Source organism: Hyperoodon ampullatus (genome assembly GCF_949752795.1).
Source record: "Hyperoodon ampullatus genome assembly, chromosome: 18".
Lineage (NCBI taxonomy): Eukaryota > Metazoa > Chordata > Mammalia > Artiodactyla > Ziphiidae > Hyperoodon > Hyperoodon ampullatus.
Window position 1 is genome coordinate 884,633 of NC_136931.1, and position 13,173 is coordinate 897,805.

General features: G+C 60.7%; 1 protein-coding gene across 1 annotated transcript in view; it reads left to right on the top strand.

Annotated features, from left to right (window-relative positions):
• Positions 1–214: 214 nt before the first annotated feature.
• ANKRD11 (ankyrin repeat domain containing 11) overlaps positions 215–13,173 on the top strand; it is a 29,925-nt gene continuing 16,966 nt past the window's right edge. The window contains exons 1-2 of the mRNA XM_079723088.1: positions 215–345; positions 6,472–6,610. Of these exons, the coding sequence (XP_079579214.1) occupies positions 259–345; positions 6,472–6,610 (226 nt within the window). The 5' untranslated portion in view covers positions 215–258. The remainder of the gene's footprint in view (positions 346–6,471; positions 6,611–13,173) is intronic.

Here is a 13,173-nt window from a genome sequence, read left to right on the forward strand (position 1 = left end):
CCCCGCGTGCACCCCAGGGTTCCGCTGTTCTCCATTGTGGAGGGTAGACGGGCCGCTGCCGGGGCTGCCTGCCGGGCCGGCGCATCAGGAGCGGCCCCTTCGGAAGGCTGCTACGTCCATGCATCGTGCATCGCCGACTGGTGGCCCCTGGGTTTCATGTGGGGTCACCAGACCTTAACCCCGTGTCCTCTGTTTTGAAGCAGACGGTTGACGATGAAGCGATGGCGGCGTGAATGAAGGCCTGGTGAGAAGGAAACGATGCCCAAGGGTGGGTGTTCTAGAACCCCACAGCAGGAAGAGCGTTCCCTGAGCAGCGACATGGTGGAGAAGCAGCCCGGGAAAAAGGTGAGCTCGTCCTCCCCCACCACTCCGCGTGGGCCTCGTCCGGGCCCGGGGGAGGGCTGGGGGTGTCATTGTCGCTTGTCCCTCTGCAGTGGGCGATGTCTGTGCCGGGAGACCCTCTTCGGGTGGCAGTGGAGGAACTGCTGTGGTCTAGGTGGCTGTCCAGTGGAGGACATGTCTGGCTTTTTTTAAGGATGTTTGTTATTTGGGGGCCAAAGTGGAGCTTTAACCACTAGGTCCGTGGACAGAAATTGCTGTCTGAGAGAACCCCAGTTCGGCCCCACGGTCTGTCCCTCAGGACCATGGGTTCCTGCCATATGGTTGCTGGTAGACCGAATCTGACGGGAGCCGTGCGAGTGGTCCTGACTTGAAACGCTGCTGGGTAATTGTACTCCCCGTTTGCTTGTTGCCAATGTGAATAGGAAAATGGGTTGTAAATCTGCATCATTGTGTCCTGTTAATGTGCCGGTGCCCTGGGCTCAGGGGTGTGTGCTGCGTGCTCCACAAGCTGTGACACCCAGTGTTCCCTCCAGACTGTTCTTAGAGGGACCCCCAGGCTGGTCTGCAGGAGTTACAGACTCACAGGCTTCCTGAGGGAGGGCCCACCTGCAAGGGTGGCCTTGCCCGTGCTCTGCGTGGGGTGCTGTGGCCCGTGCCCGGTCCCGCTTGATCCAGGAGGAGGAGGTTCAGAGAAGCCCTCAGTGTGGAAGCTGGATGTGGCTCGTTGCTGCCTTGTGCTGTGGTTTTACGAGCAGGTCTGGGAAGAGGCCCTGGGCTCCCTGCTCCTCCCAGGGCTGGGAAACTCTGGGAGCGCTAGTTCCCGGAATCCCAGAGGAATCCACCGAGGAGAGAGCAGGAGGCCGTGTCCAGATGCTGAATTCACAGGAAGGGTGGCAGGGGTCCATGGATCGAAAGCCCCTGGGAGCCCCGGCTCCTCTTGGGGCTCCAGACAAGCCTTCTGGTGGCAGCGAAGGGGTTGGGGTATTGCCGTCCCAGGTGGACTCCTGTGGTCCCGGTGACGCTGGGGATTGCAGAGAGGGAGATGGAGAAAAAGGCCCAAGGAGCAAGCTGTGCCTGGCCGAGGAGCCAGCCCCGCACCCCGCCCCACTCTCTGTGGGACGCCGGCTGAAGCACGCGCCACCCGCTGCGACCCCCTCCCCTCCACAGGGCAGTGCTGCCCACCCTGGGCGCTCCCTGGGCATGGCTGTGTGACACGACGGGTGTCCACGCAGGTTTTGCAGGGGAGGGACAGGTCAGGCCTTGAGAGAGAGGAGCGCCCTGACTGGGGCGGGGAGGGCAGCTGCGTTCCCCCAGACGACAGGGCCGTCTGTGCAGGAGGCCCAGGAGGTGTGCACGGAAGCCGCGGGGCGCGAGGCCTGCGGAGCGAGGCTGTGGCCGGAGCAGCGTGCAGAGTGCCTTTTCTGAGCGCTGTTAGCCAGTGGTCGGGCGTGGAAGTTTAAAAAACACATGTGTGGTAGAGTGGCATCAAAGCTGCAGACTCTTCAGGGATTAATTTGATGACAGATGTGCACCCTGAAACCTGCAGGACTTTGCTGTGGGGAATTCAGGCAGATCCGAGCCGCTGGAGAGGGGCAGGGCTCACGGGCCGTGGGCGGCTCCGTAGTGTTCAGACACCAGCGCTCCCCAAGCCAGTCTCACAGAGCCGTCAGATGCGGGTCCAGGCCCTGAGGGCTTTCGGGGAGGAACTGATAAGCTGCTTCCAGTGTGTATGGAAATTCAGAGGACCTGGCACAACCACAGCCACCTTGAAAAGGCAGGAGGGAGTCGGAGGCCCTCAGCCTTGGCTGTGAAGCTGCGGGGCGGTGGGGACAGGTGCACACCTGTCCTGGGGAGCAGGGTCCCCACAGGCACCCACGTGTGTGCTCAGCTGCTTGTCTACAAGACGCTGAGGCTGCTCCATTGGGAAAGGATCATCTTTTTAGCAAACGAAGGTGGGACAGTCGGATCAGCCTGTCTGTGCTGTTTTTGGTGGTGATGGAGTCCTCGTTCCTCCTGGCTTCTGTCGTCCTTGGTCGTTTACAGATAAGACTCAGTTAATCATAGTCGAGGTGGGTCCTGGGCAGGTGTGTGGGGTGCGGGTTAAGAGCCAGCCTTCCTCTCTCTGTACGTGTGTGTGGGAGCTGACGGAGCATCCGTGGGGGACACTGGTTGCTGGGCCGCAGGCTGCACCTGTTTCCCCGCCCCGGCAGTTGTCAGGGTGTGCCAGGGTCTGACACGGATGTTGAAGTGATAGAGGTTGAACTTGACGTCTAGATATCCTTTTAGCATTGAGGAAATAAACACACTGTGGAGTGTGTACGGTGGTCCCTGTGACGGTGCCTGGGTACTAGTGAGGGAGGCTCAGCCATGTCTGCCCTGCTCTCTCTGGCTGAGGGTTAAAAGCTTTCTGTGAGCACTTTTAGTGAAGTAGAAATGCACATTTCCTTTCTAGAACCTGGGATCACGATGATCCAGACCAGGTTCTCGGGACACCCCCCTCCCCCGCAAGCAGCCCCCGCGGTAACACCCTGCCCCCACCCACAGGGGATGCGGACTCATGGCGGGGACCTCTGCTTCCTTCCGATGGACAGGCCCTTGCTGTTGGAAGGAGGCTCTTCCTCTGTGGCTGTGTGGTGTCCATCGGATGGACGCTCAGGCAGCTTCTCTGCCGATTCCTGTGCTGACACATACCTGGGTTCTTTCCAGTCCAGGTGTGGTGTGAACATACATACATTGGGGGTTTTCTATGGAGGCAGCAGATAGGGTTTAATAGTTCGTCAAAGTGACTGCACAGTTCTGCACCCCTACCCCTGGGTCAGGTGGACCCACCCGTGCTCACACTTGGTGACGTCAGTTTAATTTGCTTTTTTCTGTCGTCTACTGGTCTCCTGTACCGTCCTCTACAAGCTCTCCATCTGTGATCCAGCTGGACTCATTTTTTGTTTTGTGCTGTAAGGGAGGGTTAGGGTTTATTCTTCCCTGTGGATGTCCACATGGTCATCGTCACTGGGAAGACTGTCCTTTCCTGCTGGGTTGTATTGGAGCCCTTGTCACCAGTCAGGTGGGGCTCAGCTTCCGCTCTTTGCTCTGAACCTTTGGCCCTTGGGTCCAGGACCACCTGTTGTGACTCTATAATTGTACAATCTTGATACCTGGCAGTTTAATTTGCCCATCTTCATTGTTCTTCAGAATTGTCCTTGCTACTTTTGACCCTTTGCGTTTCCATGTACATTTTGGAAAAAGCTGGTTGATCTCCACGAAAGGCCTGCTGGGTTTTGCTTGGATTGCTTTGAACGTAAAGATGAGTTTGGGGAGATTTGCTGTGCTAACTATTGAACAGTGTCCCGTAAGTGGGCCTCCATCTTTATCAGTCTAATTTCTGTTTCCTCAGTAATGTTTGTAGTTGTCCATGTAGAGGGCTTGAACACCTTTTGTAAGATTCATTCCTATGTATTTAATGTCTTTTGATATTAATATGTCATATTTCAGCATGATTTCCTAATGGTTTATAGTATATAGAAACCAATCACTTTCTGTGTGATTGAGCCTCTCATGCACTTACTAATTTGAAGAGTTTAATTGTAAATTCCTCTGGATTTTTTTTCCTGTGTAAAATCACAGCATCGTAAGATGAATACTCCTTGTTATCCCTCAGGAAGAAGAGGGGGGCGGGGCTGGCCCGGTCTGACCGTGGAGGAGACCGCCCCCCTGAGGCGTGCTGTTGCGGTGGGGCGCAGCCCACCGGCACCTTCCCACAGCTGTGGAATGTTCCGTCTACGGCTGCACTGGAGTGGATGCACCCATTTGCCTTCTGATGGGCGGTTGCTCTTTCTTTCTTTTACTGTTAGGAACAAAACTGTGAGTTTGTGTGGCACGTCACTCACTCCCCAGACTTTGTTAGAAGCTCTGAGTGGCCCCAAGCAGCATCCGAGGCCCACGGCTCTGCCGGTCCAGTCAGCCATTCTTGTAGGAGTACTGGTGTTGCCTCCTGGTTTTTTTTTTTTTTTTGCAGTACGCGGGCCTCTCACTGTTGTGGCCTCTCCCGTTGTGGAGCACAGGCTCCGGACGCGCAGGCTCAGCGGCCATGGCTCACGGGCCTAGCCGCTCCACGGCATGTGGGATCTTCCCAGACTGGGGCCCGAACCCATGTCCCCTGCATCGGCAGGCGGATTCTCAACCACTGCGCCACCAGGGAAGCCCTGCCTCCTGGTTTTAGTTTGCGTTTTCCCAACGCTGAACCAACCTTTCCAAACGTTAACTGGCTGTATGGATATTTTCTTCTGACAAGTGCGTGTTCAGATCTTCTGCTCGTTAAAAAAAAGGTTTAGTTTTTCAGTAGATGTGGTGAGTATAGGCATTCATGCCTTGAACCCCCCTCAGGGGCAGCACCCTGTCTTCTGCACCAAACCTGTGTCGGTGGGGACGTCCCTCCCCAGTGTGCCGGGAGTTGGTCTCAGGACCTCAGGCCTTTCCTGCAGCTGTGGAGATGATCATAATTTTCCATCCTTTTTTTTTAAAAAAGCATTTTAAAAGTATTTATTTATTTGGCTGTGCCGGCTCTTAGTTGCAGCATGCAGGATCTTTAGTTGCGGCATGCGAACTCTTAGTTGCGGCACGTGGGATCTAGTTCCCTGACCAAGCATCGAACCTGGGCCCCCTGCATTGGGAGCGTGGAGTCTTAGCCACTGGACCACCAGGGAAGTCCCCGTCCTTTATTTCCTTAGTGTGGTGAATTACGTTGATTTTTTATTTTTTGCATTTCTGAATACGTTGTTACTGTGATTTGTGTTATCTTTTTCTGTGTCTGTCAATCAGATTAACCAACTGGGCCAGGAGTTTTTTTGGTGGCAAGTTGCTTCTTACAGATTGGGGCTTTCACTGGTGGGTGCTGTTCTCCTGGCAGGGGCGGCGGGGTGGGGGAGGTGCATGCAGGTGGTGACAAGCGGGCCTGTGTCCTGGTGCCCCTGGCACCGGCTCGGCCGAGGCTCGGGCTCTGCCTGCTGGTCCCTCTTCGCGCTCCAGGTGCCCTCGGAGCTGGCGGTGTGTTGTGGCGGGGTCCCCCTGGTCACCCAAGGGTGTCTCGTTGCCTGCTGAGACTGGAGGGCACAGCGTGGCAGTCAAGCGGAAGACTCTCAGGGCCCCGGGAGACAGGACTCGCGCCACTCAGGGTTGGGCGTCCCCTCCCAGGAGCACCCGACGCCCCAGTGCCGTGAGGGCTGCTGTGAGGGCCGTGTGTTTGCCTCCGCCTCCCTGGGGTGGATTCCAGAAAGAAAGCCTGCCTCTGGAGAAGGGGCCGCCTGGTGGTAGCAGTGCCGTCCTCCATGTCAGCAACGCAAATTAGCTGGCCCGTGCGGTGCGCTGCGGGCAGAGGAGCCGGGGCGCTGGTTAGCCTGAGGCTCCGCTGAGCGCCCCCACCCCACCCTCAGGGCTCTGCGTGGTGCCCTTTCTGGGTGGGGCGTGTCACATCCCGAGCCCCCCACCCCCCAAAGGTGGCGCTTCCCCCGGTTCTGCAGACGGTGGCAGGCGAGGCAGACGCCCGGCCAGACCTCCCAGGTTGAGGCTGGAGTTCAGGCTCCTGGGTCCTTACAGGTCAGCAGGGCCGGGAGCGATGGCCACACCCGGCCGCCCTCCAGCCAGCTCCTGCTCTGGGCCGGGCTGCCCGCACTGGGCTCTGCTCCGGGGCTGCTGCGGCTGCAGGATCCGTCCCAAAGATGGCCCCGCAGTGTCACAGGCCTGTGGTGGCCAGAGGTGGCTCAGGCACAGGGCAGGTGAGGGACGACACGCTGGAGGGGAGCCGGCGTCTCAGGGCAGACATACTCTCCCGTTCGGTGCGAGGCCGGGCCCCTTCGTTCACGGTCATGGGGAGAGTTTCCAGTGGAGGGCGGGCTCCGTCTGTCAGCGGGCCCCTCTGAAGGTGCGTTTTCCCCGTTACTGAGTCCCTCTCTGGGAACACGAGGCAGGAGGCAGCGAGGTGGCAGGGCCGTGGGTGCCTCTGAGCTGGTGGGCAGGAGGGGTGTCCACTGCGCAAATAAGAGACTTGCTTTCCTGGCACGTGAAGTCCTGGTAGACCTGAGGACTTCGAGAGTCTAACTTGGGGCCAACGTCTGAAAGCGTCCCTCTCTTTTCCAGGATAAAGATAAAGTTTCTCTAACCAAGACCCCAAAGCTGGAGCGCAGCGATGGCGGGAAGGAGGTGAGAGAGCGAGCGACCAAGCGGAAGCTGCCGTTCACCGTGGGCGCCAATGGAGAGCAGAAGGACTCGGACACAGGTACCCGCCCCGCCCCGCACCCCAGGCCTGCCGCGCAGACCCGGGCCGGGTGACTCAGAGCCGCCAGGGAAGATTCCCGGGCAGAGAATTCCCACAAGTGTGCAGAGCAGCCGTGTTCCCCCAGCCCAGCCGCCCAGGGGCCTCCCGTGCGTGTGACCACGGGCTCCTCTCCTTCACGGAGAGCCTCTGGAGAACTTTACATGGAGGATAAACAAGTGTCCCCTCAGGGCTACAGAAGCACATAAATTAAACTCGGTTGTTTGAAACAGAGGCCAAAGGGAGCTGTGAGAACGAGCAGGAGGCGTGCAGTCCCCCTGCGCGTGCACTGCGGTGTGCCGGTCACCACCGCGTGGTGTGCGCACTTGCACGTGGGTTCCACCTGAGCTGCCTGCAGGGACACATGCTGGGTCCAGGCAAGAACCCGGCCCCTTTGCCAGCCGGCTTACCCTCCTCCTCTTGGTCCTGGTGTCCTGGGCCTTCCCCGCCTGCCGGTCACCTGACTGCAGACCCCCTAAAGCCAGGGGCAGGTGTGGGGTGGACCCGCAGAGCAGCGAGGGGGCCTGGGTCCCCCAGGATGCAGCCACGGGGGAAGGAGCAGCGGTCCTGCTAGGATCGGGCGGAGGGCGGGGGGCTTCGCTGCACGTGAGGGTGTGTGTCAGGTCTCAGGAAAATGGCAGGTACAGGAATGAGATAAATGTGAGAGAATTGGGAGAGATGGCAGGGGGAACAGCCTGGAATGAACGTCTTCACTCACAACGCCTCCTGCACGGGGCGCCCCCCAGGCGGGTGCGCCCCGGGCCCGCACCCACTGAGCAGAGACCTGGGGTAGTTGCAGGCTGGTGAAGCAGGTTGGCGGGGTTGGTGGTGCCGGCTGGGATATGGCTGGGGTCCGGGGCAGGCGGCTCAACCTCCACAGGGTCCTTCGCAAGGGGAGGGGGTGGGCCAGGGAGGAGGGCAGAGGAGGTGGGAGTCCTCCCAGGGACCCTGTGCCTCGGGCTCTGGGTGCAGAAGAGACAGGCCAAGCTCAGGCTTGGGTGCCCGAGCCAGTTCTGGTACTGGAGGGTGTGGCATCGCTGTTTGGTTGCGGGCTTCCTGGATGCTGGGGGTCTGCAGGTCAGTGTCCTCCTCTGGGATGTTCCTGCCCGCTCCTGGGAGGACTGCTGCCTGAGCACAGGCGGGCGGGGCGTCTTCGGGCGTGTCTGCGGTGTGCTGGCCGTGAAGGCGGCCTCCAGCAGGCCTGGGGGACAGTTGGCATCTCAGCACGAGGCTCCAGGCAGGTGGGAAACTGAAGAATGTTTTGCAAGTGGGATTTTCCAGGCAGGGACAGAGTCTGAATACATGGAAAGTACAGCATTTGTCCTCTTCCTGTTTATTGTTTATCCCTCGGGGGCCGGTTTTACTGTACCATTGACCTTGAACAGCACGGGTGTGAGCTGTGTGGCTCCGTTTATGTGCCGGTGTTTGCAGTAGCGCACAGTGTGGGAGGAGGGGGGCCTTCGACGGGGCGACCGTGTCCTGCCCACGCCCCCCCGCCCCCGGGGTTCAGGGGCCGACCGTGCAGCCTTCTTGCACATCTGCTTTGGTCATGTGGCAGAACCGGTCTCCAGTAACTGGGAGCGTCTCATCCTTCGGGCCAGGACTGGGCACCTCGCCTGCAGCCCTGGTCACTGACCCCTCCCTGCCCTTCCTGGTGAGCGGCCGCCTGGCTGGGCGGAGTGAAGCTCTTCCTCTGAGAGGCCACGCTTCCACCAGGTGCCGCCTGCCCGCCCGCCCCAGGGCAGATGGGGAGGCTCTTGTACAGAAGTGCCAACTCAGGTGAGCGCCGAGCTAGGGAGGCTGAAGGTCCCTGTGTTCCCACGTCCCCTCCCTCCCTGCCTGCTGGCTCCTGCCGTGTCCCTCCAGCGCCCCCTGCTGGGCAGATGCAGCCTGGCGCTCACACGACGGTTGCAAGTGGCCAGTAGTTTCTCCGGCTGTGCTCCCTGAGAGGGGGAGGCTGGTGAGCATCCCCCAGAGACCCCTGGGCTCCCTAGGAGCATCCTCCTGTTTCCTGGTCCCCAGGAGGCCCGCAGCGCTTAGTCAGGGCTGGGGCGTCCTCCCTGGAGCTCAGGCCACCAGCGGGCGGGCGCCTGTGGGCAGGGAGAGGGGGCCCTCCTGCCCGGTGCCAGTCTTGGTGGGACCAGGACCTGCTTCAAATTATACTCTGCTGTCTGCTTCTGATGTGCTTAATTTCCCCGCAACGTAAATGTACACACACCTACTGCCGAGGTCCGTGTGGATGAAGCCCTGCAGGCTTCTTGCTCAGTCTGACAGCAGCCCTCCCGCCTCCCACCTGGGGCCCCAGGGCCCTTCAGAGAGGGGCCTGTTCTCAGCTCCCAACATTTCTTTGCTTCTGCTTTGTGCTGACTCTGCAGTGAGGATATGTGAGCAGCTCACCCGTCTAGGGCTGGGAGTTGGGGACGGAGGCGGTGGGCACGCAGCTTCCCTGGTGGGCAGGGCCTGTCGGGACTCCTGCTCAAGGCTGCCCTGTGTGCAGGGATTCACTGGCGCTGGGCTCTGAGCACACCCCCTGCCAAGTGCTGGAGGCCACGTGGGTGACTATGCAGGGGCTTGGCCGCCTGCCAGGCGTGACACACTGTGAGTCGCTGGTTGGGAGGGCACATGCCACCCACACTGTGACCCTGGAGCTCTCGGGACCCCAGAGCGGGCAGGACCGGTGTAGGACGCTGGCCACCTCCATCCCAGGCCAAGTCGGGAGGCCATGGCTGGGCCCACTTCTCTGGTCTGGGTCAGGGTGGCTGCTCCACCAGATGAACTCCCGGGTGTGGGTGTGGGGAGCTCGAGGGGTGGTCGGAGGCCCCCAGGCAGGCTGGGACCAGCGGGATGAATGGTGCTGTTCGTGCGTTGCTGGCGGTCTGGATTATGATTTACTGCTGTAGTGAAAGTTGGGGTCAGTGGTTGGGAACCCCTGTTGTCCAGGCCCTTTATGCCAACCTCACCTCCGTAGATTCTGGCCTCCTGATCACGGTCACCTGTGGGACGGCTCTGTGGTCGCCCTTACCTGGAGCTGGAGCAGCCACTGCAGGGGGAGTGACACGGCGGGGGCAGGGTCCAGCCTGTCCCTCTCAGGCCAGGGACTTGCTGAAGGCCACACAGACCGCTCTTTCTTTAAATGATCAACGCTGGAAATTTTTTTAAAAAGGAAAAGGAGGAGAAACAGAGCAGGAAACCGGATGTGAAGCCGGTTGTCACCACAGCCTGAATGATGGTGCCCATGTGGGTCCAGTGGTGCTTGGAGGGTCGGAGTGTAATGCGGGGAGGACCCCGTGCAGCCCGTCACCTGACGGGGTATCTGTGACACGTGCACTGTGCCTGGGCCGGCTTCTTGGTCAGAAGCCTGTGTTTGTGACTGATCGTGGAGGGCAGGCCCTGTGTGGTGTGGAAGGTGTGCTCTGAGGCCAAGGGACGGGACGCGCTTGGGACAGCAGGTCCCAGTGCTGACCACCCACCTCCCATCAGCCTGCCGTGGGCCGAGCCCTGCAACTTCATGGGAGACCAAGGACCTCCTCCGCCCTGTCCCCGCCACAGGGCGGAGCCCTGACGATGCTGACATCTGAGGAGAGTCATACATTTCCCACTGTCGGCAACGTGGTATTATGCCCTGGCTGTCAGCCACGGGGCTTCTGGTGGCAGTGGACGGGCTGAGGGCAGCCGTGCCCGCCGACACCTCCGGCTGGAAGATGCCGTCCTCCAGCCTCGGGGCCGAGAGGGCTCCCCAGGCTCACGCCGTCCTGCCCCCGTGGGGCTGGCCCTCCCTGGGCCTCTGTGCGCCTTCCTAGGCCCCAGAGCGGAGACGAGGATTGGACCCAGAGATGGCCGCGGCGGGAGGGAGACATCCGAGCGGACACAGAACAGCGTCCAGAAGATTGGGCAGGGTTTTCACAACGTAAAACAGAGCATAAGGCAGCAGAAATGACTGCTGAAACGAAGCATTCAGGGGCCGGGTTCTAGCGCTTACCGGGTCCACCAGGCGGGATGAGCGAGCTGGAAGCTGCTAAACCTAAAGACGCCGCCTTGGCTGAGGCACAGGAGGAAGCAGGAGAGTTGCCGACCGGGGTCCAGGAGGAGCACACGGGGCCGCCGGTGTCTGTGCAGGGTGCAGGCTCCACGCAGAGCGTCGTGTGGAACCACGGGACCGCCCAAGGGATCACAGAAGGCGGCCGGGAGGGTGTCTGCAGACCACGTCCCGGAAGCCAGAGGAGACCTTCTCCCAGAAGCTCATTCTGTGTCTTTGCTGCCAGGATTCTCCATGACTCGGGGAAGTTCTCCACTGGATGCGGACTCTGGATGCTGGGTCCTGAAACAGAGGCCCTCAGGGCTGCACCCACCGCAGGCCCAGCCCCAGCAGAGGCCACGGGGGCTGTGGGAGGAGAGCAGAGGCGTGTTCCCGGGGCGACAGGAACGGCATTTAGGGGGAAACCCAGGGATGGCCTGGGGGCTGGGGACCCTTGCATCTGCTAGCTGGGTGACCGTGCCCCAGGAAGAGATGATAAACGTGGCCCCGATTTCACAGAGGACCAGCGAGGTGACCAAGCACGAGAATCAAGGCGCCGTGGACATACAGGCCGAGTCACACGGCTGTACTTTGCTTTCCTCATGGTGAGGGGACTGTCCAGGCTCATGAGACTGCCTTCCCCCCATTACCCTGGGAAGACGGCATGGCTGGCGTCCCCGGGCAACGAGGGGGCAGGGTGTGCTCCAGCCCCTGCGCCTCCACAGCACCGTTTGGCCTCACTCGCCACTCACACAGACCTGCCAGTTTTCTAGTCTACAACTTGACACATGCCGCCTGGGCTTCGTGTAACTTCTGTTCTTCCAGTTGGAAGTGAGTAACAGAACCTTCGCAGAGCACGGAGGGAGCTGGGCCGTTGCCCGGGCACCTCCTCTGCCGTGTCCCCATCCCTGCGCTAGCCGGTGGGGCCGTTGCCCACCTCAGGGCAGGGCAAGAAGGAGGTTCTGCAGGTCTCACCTGGGTTGACCCCTGTGTTGGCCTTTGCCGACAGGACACAGTGGCTAGGCAGGAGGGCCCTTCTGCAGCACCAGCACCCTGGCCTCCGCTCCTCTGTGGCCAGGGTTTCATGGGCACCCACTCCACCCATGACTCCCAGCCCGGCCAGACGTGGGCTCTCCAGATCCCGGCAGCCACGGCACCTGTAGAAAAGTACACTCCACCACCGAGCAGTTGGCGTCTCAGGAGATGGGATTACATTTGGGGTTTTTTCCTGGGTTAAGCCTGGGGAGACCAGAGGGTTAGTCTGTTCTCCTCCACGTATGGTGTGAGCAGGGCCCCTGGGCAGGTGTGGACTCGTGCTGGGGTTGCCTGAGCCTTACAGCTCTCCCAGCCCCTTCCTGAGACCACAGGCCAGTGCCACAGGGCCCAGCTCTGCCGCTGGCATCAGAGTCTCTGGGTAGAAGTTGCCTCTTCGCTGCCACTCAACAGCAGCGCAGCCAACACCCTCGAGGCACCTCCCTGGCCCTGGGCGTCCACTTCCTGCATGGTCACTTGAAGACAGAGGTGGCTGTGGCCCTCTGCCGGGTTCCTCCGGCATCTTAAATCACGGGAGCGTCTGTCCTGAAGACCCATGCACCGCGGAGAGGGGGGCTGGTCTGCTTGCTTCCACCCGTGAGGTGACCCAGTGTACTCAGCAGATGCCACCCACAGCCCGGTGGGAGGCCGTGGGGTCATGCGCTTCGCTGAGGTTCTTCTTCCGTCTTCTGGGGGCTTTGTGTCTCCACCGCCCCTGGGCAGGGGTGAGTGGGGAGCCCCTGGGAGGCCAGACACCCCAATTGTCGGAGGCCAGGCTGCACTTCCCAGGAGGTTGGGCAGAGCAGGGCCTGCAGGCAGGGCCACATGGCCTCCCCCTGCCCCGACACCCAGACCCGTCCACATGGCGCTCAGCTGTGGGAGAGCTTCTGAGACAGGCCCCTGCCCAGGTCCGGCCGCTGCCCCAGCGTGGCTTCGTTTCTCGGGGCTCCTTGAAGCTGCTGGGTGCCGGCTGTGCCCTGTGCAGAGGCCTCCTCGAAGAGCTGGGGCCATGTGCCGCCATTTCCTCACTGCTCTTGCCGGGTCGTGGGGGAATTGGGGGCGGGGGCGAAGACGAGCAGGGTCCTTCGTCACCCCTGAGGAGCGTCCTTCCTGAATTTCCTCCTTGCTTGGGCCTGTGCCTTGCGCGTAGGTTAAAAACCAGTTGTTGCTGGCGGGGTGGCCTGTGGTGCTTGGGGGTTATCACCTAAGATGCACAGGTCACCATTGTCAGCAGATCACAACTTTAGTTTTTAAAAAGGCAGTTTAAGGTACTTTTTAAGGAAATAACAGTTTACAGAAAACGCTTTGTAAGAAAATGGACAGCGTGACGCACTTGTGGGGCCCGAGGTGGGAGCAGCCCAGGGGTGTAGCTGTGGGAGTGGAGAGGCCGCCCCAGCGCCGGGACACGGAGGGCCCCTCGGAGCCCCGGGCCCCGTGGCGACCCAGCTGCCCTCCCCGTGGTCCGCACCCGTGACCTAGG